This window comes from Cucumis melo, chromosome 10 (assembly GCF_025177605.1).
Source record: "Cucumis melo cultivar AY chromosome 10, USDA_Cmelo_AY_1.0, whole genome shotgun sequence".
NCBI classification, from domain to species: domain Eukaryota; kingdom Viridiplantae; phylum Streptophyta; class Magnoliopsida; order Cucurbitales; family Cucurbitaceae; genus Cucumis; species Cucumis melo.
Genome location: NC_066866.1, coordinates 18786181 through 18800084, shown reverse-complemented (window position 1 = coordinate 18800084; position 13904 = coordinate 18786181). Strand labels below are relative to the sequence as shown.

The following is a 13904-nucleotide window of genomic DNA, read 5'->3' as shown; positions in this document are numbered from 1 at the left end:
CGGTGAAAAATAGTCCAAGTAATATAGGAAAGTTTTCTTCAGATCCATTTATTAGATTATTATGAAGTGACTTTGAAACCTGTGATCCATTTTAACATCTTCATTTTAAGTATGTTTATTAAGTCGTCTGTAACGACCCAACTCCTTATACTGAGTCGAAGTCATTACTAAATGTAGAACAAGTGGTTTAAGTCATAAAATTTAGTAAAACGCATAAGGTTTGAGAAACTTGTTTATGAAAATCCAATAAATAATATGCAAGGATGAAATTTCGTTCTAAAGTCCTACTCGGGCCCTATCTACTTTAAAAAAAATGGTAAATAGTGGAAAATACTCAAACTCAGGTACCAAAGTCAAAACAAGAATAAGCGGAAACAAAAGTCCCTAAGGCTCGCCACGGTCACTTCGGGTCGCTCGCCAGCTTGCCTTTGCCCTTGCCTCGTCCTCTACCTGAAAACATGACATGAAGAGAGTGAGTATAAAATACTCAGTAAGGGACCCACTACTAGTCCCACTAAGTGCCTGTTAGCTTTCTATAAGAGTCCTGTAATTGGTACCCAATCTCTGGCACGTTCCCGAACACGTGCAATCATGCGCTCCCGTAGGAACGTAACTCTGGCCTTCGGTGTCCCGGGGCACACCTAGGACAATCGGGATGCGAGGACCCCGTCGAGTCACTCGAGTCTATATACATGCTAGACTGGTGTCCCGTCGGACCGCACAGTCCTAAATAGGTGGTGATCCCGAAGGACACCCATGCAGGTACGACTCTAATAGGTTAAGCTAACAGGTACCCTAATCACAGCATACATACACATGGCATCGTCATATAATCATAACAGATTAATCATCATTTCACTCTCCATCTCAACATCCATCGTACAGCCATAACGGTTCTCGTCATCACAACATCATGCAATAATATAATTGTATCATCAATGGCATCATACTATCATAAATCTTATGCATCGTACAGTCTAGCCCTCAACATGTACCATTGGAGGCATACGTGACCTCATAACTCTAAACGTGGAGCTAGTAGTAGAAATCTCTTACCTGGAGATTTACTTGGCGAGTTCTAACCGCGAGGCAAGTATGCTTTCCAAGCAACGAGGTCCTAACTGTTTAATACGCCGAAATTCGTAATTAAGTCACCAACGACTAACGGTTCAAACTCAGTTGAAGTGACTTACCCTAGAAAGAGGTTGCAATGCTCGAGCCCCTACTGAAGAAATCCCACACTGCAGCAGTTACTTGGTCCAAGACGTCCCTTAAGGAAAATAATTTAATTTAGTTCCAAATTAAATTATTTAGTGTCCAAAACATTGAGTCTTATTGGGTAATGCCAAAATAATTAATTAATTTACCAAAAATTAGGTGGAAGGAGCCAAATTAGGCTTGGCGGCTCGGCTGGAAAAAGGACAGGGATCGGCTCGGCTTGGAGGTTGAAGACCGGCTCGGCTCGCGGCGCAGACAGGCGCGGCTCGTGGTGCAGACAGGCGCAGCTCGGCTTGGTACAGCGGCTACGCACGTGCGGCTCGCACGCGGGCGCTGCTCGGCTCGCGGGTGCACGTGGCTCGCGTTCCGGGTCGGAGGCACGCGGCGCGGGCCGGGCCTCGGTCACGGAGCGGGCTTCTGCCGGCTCGGGTCCTCACGCGACGAGGCGTTGGCTTTCGGATCCGGGTGGCGCGATGGCTGTGGGTGGTCCGGCTACACCACGGCTTCGCTCGGCGACGGCTGCAGATGGACGCTCGACTGCGCTGCGTCGGATCGAAGCGGCGCGACGCGGCTGGCTGACGGATCGGTTGCGGATCGCGAAGGGTGACGCGGCTCAGCTTCGGGCGACGGCTGCGAGAGACGGCTGCTCCGACGGACGCTCGGCGTGCACGGATCGGCTTGGACGATTCTTCCGACGCGGCTGGAAGCTCGGCGATGGCTCGGTTTTGATTGCAGACTCGGCTGTGCTGCTGAACAGAGAGGGGAAGGCTTGGCGGCTCGAGTTCGCGGCGGCGGCGTGCGGCGGCGTGCGGCGGCTAGGGTTTGATTAATAATAATAATTTTTTTTTCTTTTTTCTCTTTTCTTTTCCCCTCTTTCTTTCTTTGATTTTTCTCTTCTTCTTTACGCACGAGTCCCAAGGCTTTTTATAAGGCAATAACTTTTTTTCTTTTCCTTTTAAATAACCCAAACCAACCATCTCCTCTCTCTCTTCAAATCTCACCAAAATCAACCAACCCTCCTTTCAATTAGCAATAACTCACTAAATACATTCTAAATACTAAAACAGGTAAAATAATACTTAATAATAAAAAGTGGAAAATCCCAACTTTAATAAACCGGAAACTTCAAAATGATAAGGTTCTCCCAATAAATTTGTATTTTCCAAGACCATACATAAATATTAATAGTAAGATGAACAAAAACGAGTTTGTTGGGGCGTTACATCGTCAACCTTCAATTTTGTATTTGATTGGTCAAAATTTCAATTGTTTGTGTAATACCCCTTTAGTATCAACTCTCTTTTAGTATGTTGACCTTGTGGTATATTTTCTATAATGCAGTCTCGTTCTGTGATATATACTTCAAGATTGCTTCCTTATTGAACAAGATATTTCATTGAATTTGAAGCATTTATTAGAGCTCTTCACAAGTTCTTTACTTGTTAGTGAATTGTACAGGCATATAATCATTGTGGCATCGCTCAATTTGCAAAATAGTTGAACCAGGTATGTATTGAGATTGTTGTTTACTCATTTGTGCTTTTATGAACTATAATATCGACTTGTGTTTCCTTGGTTGTAGCCTTTTAACTTTGTGAGAAGCTCTCCCAAAATGTTTACTATACTTGGAAATTAGAAGTTTCATAAATCATAAAAATTTTCAATTAATGACCTCTAATGGTTAAGATTTTTTGTTCTTTATTTGAAGTCTAAACTTCTTTTTTGTTTGTCCTATTAGTTATAGTGTTGTTTAGGATATTTGCATAGTGACTAGACTTCTAACAATGTTTTTTAATTTGCATATTGAGTTTAATGTCTAACAACGTTTTTACAGGGAGGAGGAAAGAAACTAACACAACCCAACTCCTTATACTGAGTTGCAGTCATTACTGAATGTAAAACACGTGGTTTAAGTCATAAAATTTAGTAAAAACAAATAAAATTTAGGAAATTTATTTATGAAAATCAATCAAGGTAATATGCGAAATAAGATCAAATACTAAAGTCCTACTCGGGCCCTATCTACTTTTAAAGAAAAGAAATAGTAAATGGTGAAGAAAACAAAACTCAGGCACTAATCATCAATAAACAAGTGTAGGCGGAAGCAGGAATCCCTATGGCTCGCCACGGTCACTTCTGGTCGCTCGCCAGCTTTCCTTTGCCCTTGCCTCGGCCTCTACCTGAAAAACATGATATGAAGAGAGTGAGTATAAAATACTCAGTAAGGGACCCACTACTAGTCCCACTAGGTGCCTGTTAGCTTCCTATTAGAGTCCTGTAAATGGTACCCAATCTCTGGCACGTTCCCGAACACGTGCAACATGCGCTCCCGTAGGAACGAGAATCTGGTCTTTGGTGTCCCGGGGGAGCACCTAGGACAATCGGGATGCGAGGACCCCGTCGAGTCACTCGAGTCATATCTATATCCATGCTAGACCGGCGCCCCGTCGGGCCACGCAGTCCTAAATAGGTGATGATCCCGAAGGACACCCATGCAGGTACGACTCTAATAGGCTAAGCTAACAAGTACCCTAACCATAACATACATGCACGTAGCATTATCATGTAATCATAACAAACCAATCATCATCTCACTTTCCGCCTTAATAACCGGTGTACAGTTATAACAATTCACGTCATCACAATATCATGTCATAATGTAACCATGTCATCAATCGCATCATGCCCTCATTAATTACACGTATCATACAATCTAGTCCTTAACATGCACAACTGAAGGTGTATGTGATCTCTAGTTCTAAACATAGAGCTAGTAGTAGAAATCTCTTACTTGGAGATTTACTCGACGAGTTCTAACTGCAAGACAAGTGTGCTTTTCAAGCAACGAGGTCCTAACTGTTTAATATGCCAAAATTCATAATTAAGTCACCAACGACTAACGGCTCAAAACTCAGTTGAAATGACTTACCCTAGAAAGAGGTTGCAATGCTTGAGCTCCTACTGAAGAAATCCAACACTCCAAGTCAAATCGTCCAAGGTGGCCTTAAAAGAGTTAATTTGATTTAGTCCAATTTAAATTATTTAGTGTCCAAAAATAGAGTCTTGCTGGGTAAGCCAAAACACATAATTAATTTACCAAAAATTGGGTGGAAAAGAGCCAACTAGGCTTGGCGGCTCGGCTGAAAAAAGAACAGGGACCGGTTTGGCTTGGCGCAGGTGCGGCTCGACTCGGCTCGGCTCGGCTCGGTATAGAAACTTTGCGCGTGCGGCTTGGCTTGCGACAGAAGGGAGGCACGGCTCAGCTTGCGATGCAGGCGGCGCGGCTTGCACGCGAACGCAGCTCGGTTACGCAGATGCATGCGGTGCGGCTTGCACGCGGACGTGACTCGGTTATGCGGATGCACGCGGCGTGGCTTGCACGCGGACGCGGGTCGGGTTCCAGAAGATGGCGCGGGTCGAGCGACGGGCTTCGCGGCTCCGACGGCCAGCGCGCGGCGGTGTAGCTTGGATCGGGGTGCGACGCGGCTTGCGACTTGGCTGCGGCGCAACGCGGACGATGGAAGATCGGCTGGCGAAGTCGGGCAGCTGACGGCGCGAATCCGACGGCTTGGAGGTCGGCGAGACAGACGCGAGCGCGGCGTGCGTGGCTGTCGCTTGGCGTGCGGCGACTCGACTTGATCTGTTCTCCGACGCGGCTGGGAGAATGGATGCGGCTGGGAGAATGGCCTGTGGCGGTCGATCGGCGGTGGCGGCGGCTAGGGTGGGAGAGTTTGGGATTAGGGTTTTCTTGGGGAGAAGATGAATTTCACGCCTTCCAATGCCCCTTTTTAATAAAAGAAACAATAATAAAATAATTATTATTACTTTCTTTTATCCCTTTTTTTTCCTACTTTAATCCGCCAACAATTGACCCATTCAAAGACATTAATTAAATTTGTTACCTTCACAAATAATTATTTTTATTTTATCCTCAAACCTCATTAATCAAGTATCCAACCAAAGTAACTCTTTAACCTTAATTAATTATAAGGTCAAAATAATCCAATTTCATAAACAACTTCGAATTTACAAAATTTCTCTTGAGATGAATAAATGAAAACCCCAATCTGTTGGGGCGTTACAACCTTCCCTCCTTAGGAAACTTTCATCCTCGAAAGTTCTAATCCTCGAACAGCTCGGGGTACTGAGCCCTCATGTCCTCTTCTCTCTCCCACGTGGCCTCTTCCACTCCATGGTTCTGCCAAAGGACTTTGACCAGTGAAATTTTTCGACTACGAAGCTTCTTGTCCTCCCTTGCCAAGATCTCGACAGGCTGCTCCTCATAGCTCAAGTTTTCGCTCACTAGTAGTGGCTCGAAGTCCACTACATGCATCGGGTCTGCGACATACCTCCTCAGCATGGAGACATGGAATACGTCATGCACTGCAGAAAAAGATGGGGGCAACTCCAAGCGATAGGCCACGGGGCCAATCCGCTCCAATATCTCAAACGGCCCTACGAAGCGTGGACTCAGCTTCCCCTTCTTCACGAACCTCAGAACACCCTTCATAGGTGCTACCTTCAGAAAGACCATGTTTCCCACCTCAAACTCGAGATCCTTACGTCGTACATCAGCATAACTCTTCTGTCTGCTCTGTGCTGTCAGCATACGAGCTTGGATCTTCTGTATGGCTGCATTGGTGGTCTGCACTAACTCGGGGCCTAGCATCCTCTGTTCACCAACCTCGCCCCAGCAGACGGGAGATCTACAACACTTACCATACAGAGCCTCAAACGGTGCCATACCGATAGTAGCCTAGTAACTGTTATTATAGGCGAACTCCATCAGATGCAGATGGGAGTCCCAACTCCCTGAAAACTCTAGCACGAAGGCTCGCAGCATGTCTTCCAAAATCTGGTTCAATCTCTCTGTCTGACCATCAGTCTGAGGGTGGAAGGCCGTGCTGAAGTCTAACCTCATACCTAGCGCAAGTTGAAGTCCTTTCCAGAATTTCAATGTGAAACGGGCATCTCTATCTGAAATGATGGATACGGGCACTCCATGCAGTCTCACAATCTCTGTCATATATAACTGCCCCCACTTACTGGTAGTGTAAGTGGACTTCCCTGGCACAAAGTGGGCCGACTTCGTGAGTCTGTCGACAACAACCCAGATCACTGTATAGCCCTTTAGGGTTTTGGGCAGTCCCGTGATGAAGTCCATCGACACGCTTTCCCACTTCCATCCTGGTACACTCAAGGGTTATAACAACCCGGCTGGTCGCTGTCTAGGTGCCTTCACCTGCTAGCACACCAAGCACCTACTGACAAAATCTGCCACCTCTCTCTTCATGTTTCTCCACCAATAGACACTCCTTAGGACAAATTATGAGAATAATGCTTTTTTTAAAACATATTACCAAAATAATGTTCTTCCTAAACTTATTACGAAAATGTTGTTGTTTTTTTTTTAATTTTTTAATAGGGCGAGTCTTGAAGACTCGCCCTTCTATATTTTTTTTTTTATAAAAAAGACAGAGGGCGAGTCTTGAAGACTCGCCCTCTTTATTAAAAAAGAAAAATGTAGAAAAGATAGCGAGTCTTCAAGACTCGCCCTCATTCATTTAAAAAAAAAAAAAAAGAAATAGTGCATGCAACCCGTGACCAAAGTGACAGGAAAAGCATGCTACACTCTATGTAAGAGAACACTGAGAAGAAGGAGAAAAGCATGCAGGAAATTGAAGGGTTGAAAACCAAAGTGGCAGGAAAAGCATGTCATGCAACCCTTCACCTGAAAAAGGAGGAAAAGAAGGAGAAAAATGAAGGGTTGATATTGGATGGTGGCAGAAAATCGTATGGTGTAGAGGATTTTGCTAACCATTTAAATCTACCATTCTTCTTCTTCTTCTTCACATATCCTCCCTTCTTCTTCTCCTTCACGAAAAATTTCTCCCTTCTTCTTCTCCTCTCAACCTCCTCTCGGGTGTTGTAAAAAAGACTTGATCTTATCACATATCCTCCATTCTTTTTCTCCATCACAAATATATTTCCTCTTCTACAAATCTAGGTATGAAATTTATTTGTAAATGTAATTTTTATTTGAATATGTTATTGTATTATATTATTAGATTTTGTGTTATTGTTGAATTTATTTAATATGTATGTTTAGTTTACAAAAATCATTAACTTGATATTTTTATCCCCTAAAACAAAAGCAAGCATTAATCAAATACGGTGGCACGTAGACTAAAATTAAATAAATTAGGATAACCCTTCTATGTTATTATTTTTAATTCATTTTAAAATGCATTTAGTTATGTAGAAATCAAACTTTCATGGTATAAAAGTTAAATGTAAAAAAAATTACAAGCAAAAAAAACTATTTAAAAAGATTGATAGTTATTATTTATGGGCAAATAAAATGAAATATATTCTATAAATATGAGGAGTAATCGAAACAATCTTTGCTATAAAATAAAGATATTGATATTTTAGAAATTTATTTATCATTTAAAGCATGTCACATTTAAATTTATTTTCATGAAAAAAACGAACAAACATATAATATATTGATTTTTACACTTTATATTTTAATTTCTTATGCATGACTATGATTTTATTTCATGATATGAATCTTCCAAATTAAATAAGATTGATAATCAAAAAAGAAAATCTTGGATATCAAATAAAACCATATTAAAAATATTTATTTTCTCCATGATACAATTGAAGGCTCTCACTTTTTACCACTAATTAAAGTTTAATATCTACCACGGTGAGAATTTAATTATATTTTAACGATGTAAATAAAAGGAATGGGATGATATTATATAGGTATAGATACATGTAGAATTATAGGAATGATTGATATAAGGTTAGAGAAAAAGGGAGAACCAAGAAATGGTGTTTTGACATTTTGAACAACAATTTGTTCTCTTTTAGTTTAATTGTTTAATTGATAAAAAGAAAGACAACATAACTTAGAGAGAAGATGCCAAAATAAATAAAATTCTTGATATGCCTTAATTAATTAAATTATGTTATTCAAAAAAAATATTATCTTTTGCTTGATACAAAAAAAAAACAAAAAAGAAAAAACAAATGTAATAATAACAATAATAATAGTAATGATAATAACAATAATAATAGTAATAATAATAACAATACTAATAGTAATAATAATAGTAATAAGAATAGTAATAACAATAATAGTAGCAGTAGTAATAATAGTAGCAGTAGTAATAATAGTAGTAATAACAATAATAATAACAATAACAATAACAATAATAATAATAACAATAACAACAACAATAATAATAATAGTAATAGTAAGAATAATAATAATAATAATAGTAATAATAGTAATAGTAATAATAATAACAGTAATAATAATAATAAGAATAGTAATAACAATAATAATAACAATAACAATAATAATAACAATAATAATAATAATAATAATAATAATAATATAATAACAACAACAACAACAATAATAATAATAATAATATTATAGTAGTAGTAGTAGTAATAATAATAATAATAATAATAATAATAATAATAATAATAATAAGAACAGCAACAACAATATTTGTATTATGATGTTATATATAACTGGTTTTTTTGTTAAGTATCATATGTATATTATGTTTAGGTTTAATTTATATTATGATGTTGTGTTTTTTTTATAATAATTAATTATTTTTATTGTTTGTCTTTATTTCTATATAGAAAATGACAAACAAATATGTGTCATTTTTGTTGTTTACAAATGGCCATATGATTGACGGTGTTGATGGGGTTGATTACGATCAACCTCCATGTGGAAATTTTAGCATAAATTGGAATAGTACAATTGTGTTCGAACAATTCCTCCAAATGGTAGGATTATCACTTGGTGTAGATATGAGTTCAAGCCAGATAGAGATAATATATAGACACCCTAATTTAACCGCATCCGGAACAGTAAGGTTTATGCCATTCCCTATTTCAAACGAACAAGAAATGAACACCATGCTTTCAATTGCACTGCCGTTTCCAAACATGGTGCATCTGTATGTGACTGTGAGTATGGTAGATACTGCCATAAACTTAAATGTAGAACCGAGATATGTTGAAGAATATGTTGATGTTTAGCCAGAGTCAGATGCACCACCAGTGTGCCATGAAGAAGAAATGGTAGCTACCAACGAATACACAGAGTTTAGAACAGAAACTGATGACGAATTTGAAGAGATGGATTTCGATGGTTGTGAATATGAAGTTCCATCTAATACATTTACTGATTTAGACATGAATGCAGTAGATGCCATTCAAGAACACGATCCAATTATAGTTCCAATGGTGACTGACAACACCAAATTGTACACGGGAATGATTTGTGAAAATAAAGAAATGCTGCAACATATGGTTAAGTGCTTTGCTATTAAGAGTCACGCACCATATGAAGTAGTAGAGTCTACACCGACAAAGTGGGTCATCCGATGTAAAAAGTCGAACGAAGGTTGCAAATGGAGACTTCGTGCAATAATGAAGAAATCTCATGGTTTATTTGAGATCACAAAGTTATCTGACCAACATACTTGCTTTTACTCAGAACTTAGTCAAAGTCATGTGCAATTGGATTCTTCAATGCTTGCACGAGAGTTTTTTGAATTTGTCAGAGAAAAACCATCAATAAGTGTTGCGTCACTGCAATCCATGATCAAGGAAAAGTTTGGCTACCATGTTTCTTACCGTAGGGCTTGGGATGGTAAAAAAAAAGCAGTAGCCAAAGTGTTTGGCGATTGGGATGAGTCGTACAAATTATTACCTAGGTGGTTGTATATGGTGAAGCATACCAATCCTGGAACACTCGTTGAATGGAGGGTACAGGCCACACCTATCGAAGGCCATGTCATCTTATCATCAGTATTTTGGGCATTTGGTCCATGTATAGAAGCCTTTAGTAGATGTAGGCCACTTATTCAAATCGACGGCACTCACCTGTATGGCAAGTATCGAGGAAAGTTATTAATTGCTACATCTATTGATTCAAATGGTCATCTTCTACCATTAGCATTTGCTGTTGTTGAAGAAGAGTCTGCAGATTCATGGGGATGGTTTTTACGACATCTAAAACAAATTGTGACCCATGACGAGATATGCTTACTTTCCGATCGACATGCTGGCATTATATCGGCGGTTAACAATCTGGATAATTGATGGACAGGAGCGAATTGTCATCATAGATTCTGTTTACACCATGTTGTCAGTAATTTCTACAAAAGATATAAATTCACACCATTAAAGAATTATGCTTATCGTGCCGGGTGTCAATTTCAGATCTGAAAGTTTGATAAAGCCATTCAGGATCTAATGAGAATAAACAGTAGATGCATGAGTTTTTTTGATGACATTCCTATAGAGAAGTGGACTCAAGCACATGGCGGAGGATTTCGATACGGGTGGATGACAACAAATCTATCAGAGTGCATGAATGGAGTTTTCAAAGGAGCTCAAATGTTGCCGATAAATGCTATAGCTCAAATTACATTCTTCAAATGTGTGAGTTACTTTGAAAAAAGGAGAGAGGAAATAAAAGTTGCATTGGAACGTGGAGATAAATATACCGGGTATGGATTTTTCAACTTCACAGTTGGTAATAGATTTTATGATGTGCATGTTATACTAATTGCATCAATTTCCAGGTACGCACTTCAGAAAATATTAAAATGGTCTATAAGATCCAGTAAGCATGAAGTACAATCATATGATCGATCTGAAGGCATATTTCATGTAAAAACTGGACGTCACGAATTAAATTCTAAAGGAGGTAATATCCAAATATTGAGACTAAGTGCTTCTGAGCGGTACTGTTCGTGTAACAAGTGGCAAACCTTTGGTATTCCATGCTCGCATTTTATGGCGGTTTGTTCACGGTTTAACATGAACTATGAAGACTTTGTTGAGGACTATTATAAAATATCAACTTACGCTGCATGCTATGCGCCTCAGTTTCAACCTGTACCGCATGAAGATTATTGGATAACACCTACAAGTATGCCTGTCTTACTGTCAGATCCATCGTTGTTGAGAAAATCAGGTCGACCAAAGACTTCACGTTATCACAACGAGATGGATTGGACAGAATAAAGTGCTCAACAACGATGCTCATTCTGTAGCCAACTTGGTCATAACCGACGGAGCTATACTTTGTTAAGGAGACAGGCACCTGATAGTTAGACATCTTTCTTTAATGACATTGATTTGTATTTTTTTTTTTTTTTTGTAGATAATGGCATTAAACCGAGGACCAATTGATCCGGACGTTTTATATGATCAGAACATTCACCGATCAGAAACTGTGTGGGATGATCGTAATACGCCCGAGATAAACTGTAGACGACGTGAGGCAGTTGTCCAACGTACTATCCCACTACACCGCAAAATACTTCCACTGTTACGTGCTTCAGGATTTTATGGGCTTGCCAGATTGGGGTTCATCCAGTTAGACTGGCATCTGATCACTGCACTTTTGGAGAGATGGAGACCGGAGACACATACATTTCACATGCCAGTTGGAGAGTGCACAATTACGTTACAGGATGTGGAAGTTTTGGTGGGATTACCGACTGATGGCGAGCCCGTTATCGGTCAGATGCATGATGATTGGTTGCATGTTTGCCAAGAGTTACTTGGTGTGATCCCACCTCCTGAACAAATTAGGGGGCAGAGATTGAGTTTAACATGGTTGGGGGCAGAGTTTCATGAATTGGCTAACGATGCCGATGAGGAAACTATCACACGTTATGCACGAGCATATATTTTACAGTTGATGGGTGGGAGTATTTTTGTCGATAAATCAACTCGTTATGTGCACCTAATGTTTCTACCATTCTTAGCTAATCTGCACCACACGGGGCAATATTCTTGGGGTGGAGCCTGTTTGGCATGGTTGTATAGACAATTATGCAAGGCATCCAAACAAGGTGTTCGTGAAATAGCTGGGCCACTAATATTGTTACAAATATGGGCTTGGGAACGATTCCCAATAGTGGCTCCGCAACTTCTACATGTCAATGCTAATCAATTACACGGTCGAGCTTATGGTTCAAGGTATACTATTTCAATTTAATTTAGATTAACAGTAACTTTTTATATATAGTTCAATTAAAATCTAAAATATTACTTCAACAATACAGATGGAGAGATCAATTTTGTGTGACAAGATCGGCTACACATGTAGTCTCTCAGTATAGGTACATGTTTGATCTTCTTCAACCTAGTCAGGTGTGTCATGCTGAACTTCAATTTCAAGTTCCATATTTTTTTAAGTTCTCAGTATAGGTACGTTATTTGTTTCATACAATTTGTTTCAGATTGTCTGGGAGCCATACAAAACTGTCATAGATAGCTTACCACATTTTTGTACAAACGGACACAACATATGGCAGACGATTAGTCCTCTCATATGTTTCTACATTGGTGAGTGGCATCATCCTGATAGAGTACTTAGACAGTTTGGTATTCAACAAGCTGTTCCACGTGACTGTAATACTGAACCACTGTTGCACAACATTGACCTGAGGACTGCTGATTGGTCAGATAGAGTTGCTCATTTAGTAATGCGATGGCATAATCGCAGAAGGTTTACTGCTACGGGACCTCCAATTGAGCAGTTTTATATGGATGTAACTCAAGAATACATCCATTGGTACAAAAACATTAGCAAGCTCTATATCACCCAACCGGGAGCTGCTATGAGTCATCTGGTAGACATTTAAAAATTGTATAGTTGTTTTTAGTGTTAATTTATTTTCAATGATTTCTAATTCATTTTAATATTTTACAGAGATCAAACAATATTAGACTTCGGAATGTTGCAGATGATCCACAACAGGTTCTAAATATATGCAACGATAACGAGCAGTACATGGAGAACATCCACTATATGTACGATGTCCCTATTGTACCTGCTCCTGTTCAGAGGAGACGTCCTCTAGTGCAAGAGCCCGATCAATTGGAAGAAGTTGACCAACACGGGGAAGAAGTGCCTCCAATGACACAGACACAAAGCGAGCATAATTACGTTAGTCCAGTAATGATGATGCCAACATTTGGAACGACATATTATGATTCAGGAGTCGGTCAATCGTCAGACTTTGGAAGAGGATATTACAATTCAGAGGCAGGTCAATCATCAACGGACTTTGGGCAACAATACTATGATTTAGGGAGTGATCCATCGTCTTCATACATGCATGGTCACGGTCGTGGTCGTGGAGAACATAATGAATATTTGTACTACGAAGTGCCTGCAGCGGTACCCGAGGAATCAGATGAGCTACAGCAATAAGAGAATGCAGCAGTACCCGGGCAATCGGATGAGCAACAACAACAAGAGAATCAGGAGGAAATACAACAACAGAGAGTTCAAAGTCGACGACGACAACCAGCTAGAAATCGTCGACGTCCAGGTTGTGGAACACATTGATTTTTTTTTTCTTTGAATGAAAATTGTTAAATTATTGTATTAAACATTTTGATTCATATTTAATTATTTTACAATCAAAAGTACTTACTACAAATTTACGGCCTCCACTTATTAGAAAAATATATTTTAATTTTTTGTATGGTGAAGAGATGCATGGAAAGTATACCAGATCATCTAAGTTTATAATACGAAATCCAAAACGAGCCAAAAAAGAATTATAAATTTTCAAGGTTTTGATTAAATCCTAATTCTTCAATATTTTCATTCACAT

At 39.4% G+C, this 13904-nt stretch overlaps 2 protein-coding genes and 1 long non-coding RNA gene across 5 annotated transcripts; 2 read left to right on the top strand and 1 right to left on the bottom strand.

The window, feature by feature from the left end:
* Positions 1-390: 390 nt before the first annotated feature.
* LOC127151209 (uncharacterized) lies at positions 391-1487 on the bottom strand. Its single transcript, XR_007823936.1, has 3 exons — positions 1368-1487; positions 1194-1270; positions 391-450 (listed from the first exon to the last, which is right to left on the bottom strand). It is a non-coding gene; the product is annotated as an uncharacterized LOC127151209 (long non-coding RNA).
* A 5600-nt stretch (positions 1488-7087) lies between these two features.
* On the top strand, positions 7088-13729 carry LOC127151208 (serine/threonine-protein phosphatase 7 long form homolog). 3 transcript variants are annotated; one of them, XM_051090630.1, is made up of 6 exons: positions 7088-7225; positions 8890-10772; positions 10848-12255; positions 12342-12429; positions 12519-12911; positions 12992-13729. In XM_051090630.1, exons 3-6 carry the CDS (start codon positions 11435-11437, stop codon positions 13493-13495), a joined length of 1806 nt encoding a protein of 601 aa, XP_050946587.1. In that variant the 5' UTR covers positions 7088-7225; positions 8890-10772; positions 10848-11434; the 3' UTR covers positions 13496-13729. The 3 variants fall into 3 exon arrangements, with proteins under 3 accessions (XP_050946587.1, XP_050946588.1, XP_050946586.1); XM_051090631.1 differs by lacking the exon at positions 8890-10772 and having other exon boundaries at positions 11432-12255; XM_051090629.1 differs by lacking the exon at positions 7088-7225 and having other exon boundaries at positions 8803-10772.
* Positions 9334-10362, top strand: LOC127151168 (uncharacterized). The gene has a single exon (XM_051090589.1). It carries the CDS (start codon positions 9334-9336, stop codon positions 10360-10362), a length of 1029 nt encoding a protein of 342 aa, XP_050946546.1.
* Positions 13730-13904: the final 175 nt, after the last annotated feature.

What these genes read in the sequence shown, in the direction of transcription:
- LOC127151208 (XM_051090631.1), top strand. Translation starts at nt 11,435, where the DNA reads ATGGCATTAAACCGAGGACCAATTGATCCGGACGTTTTATATGATCAG. An exon ending in GGTCGAGCTTATGGTTCAAG is followed by an intron (nt 12,256 to 12,341) that starts GTATACTATTTC and finishes TCAACAATACAG; the next exon opens with ATGGAGAGATCAATTTTGTG. An exon ending in GAGCTGCTATGAGTCATCTG is followed by an intron (nt 12,912 to 12,991) that starts GTAGACATTTAA and finishes AATATTTTACAG; the next exon opens with AGATCAAACAATATTAGACT.
- LOC127151168 (XM_051090589.1), top strand. Translation starts at nt 9,334, where the DNA reads ATGGTAGCTACCAACGAATACACAGAGTTTAGAACAGAAACTGATGAC.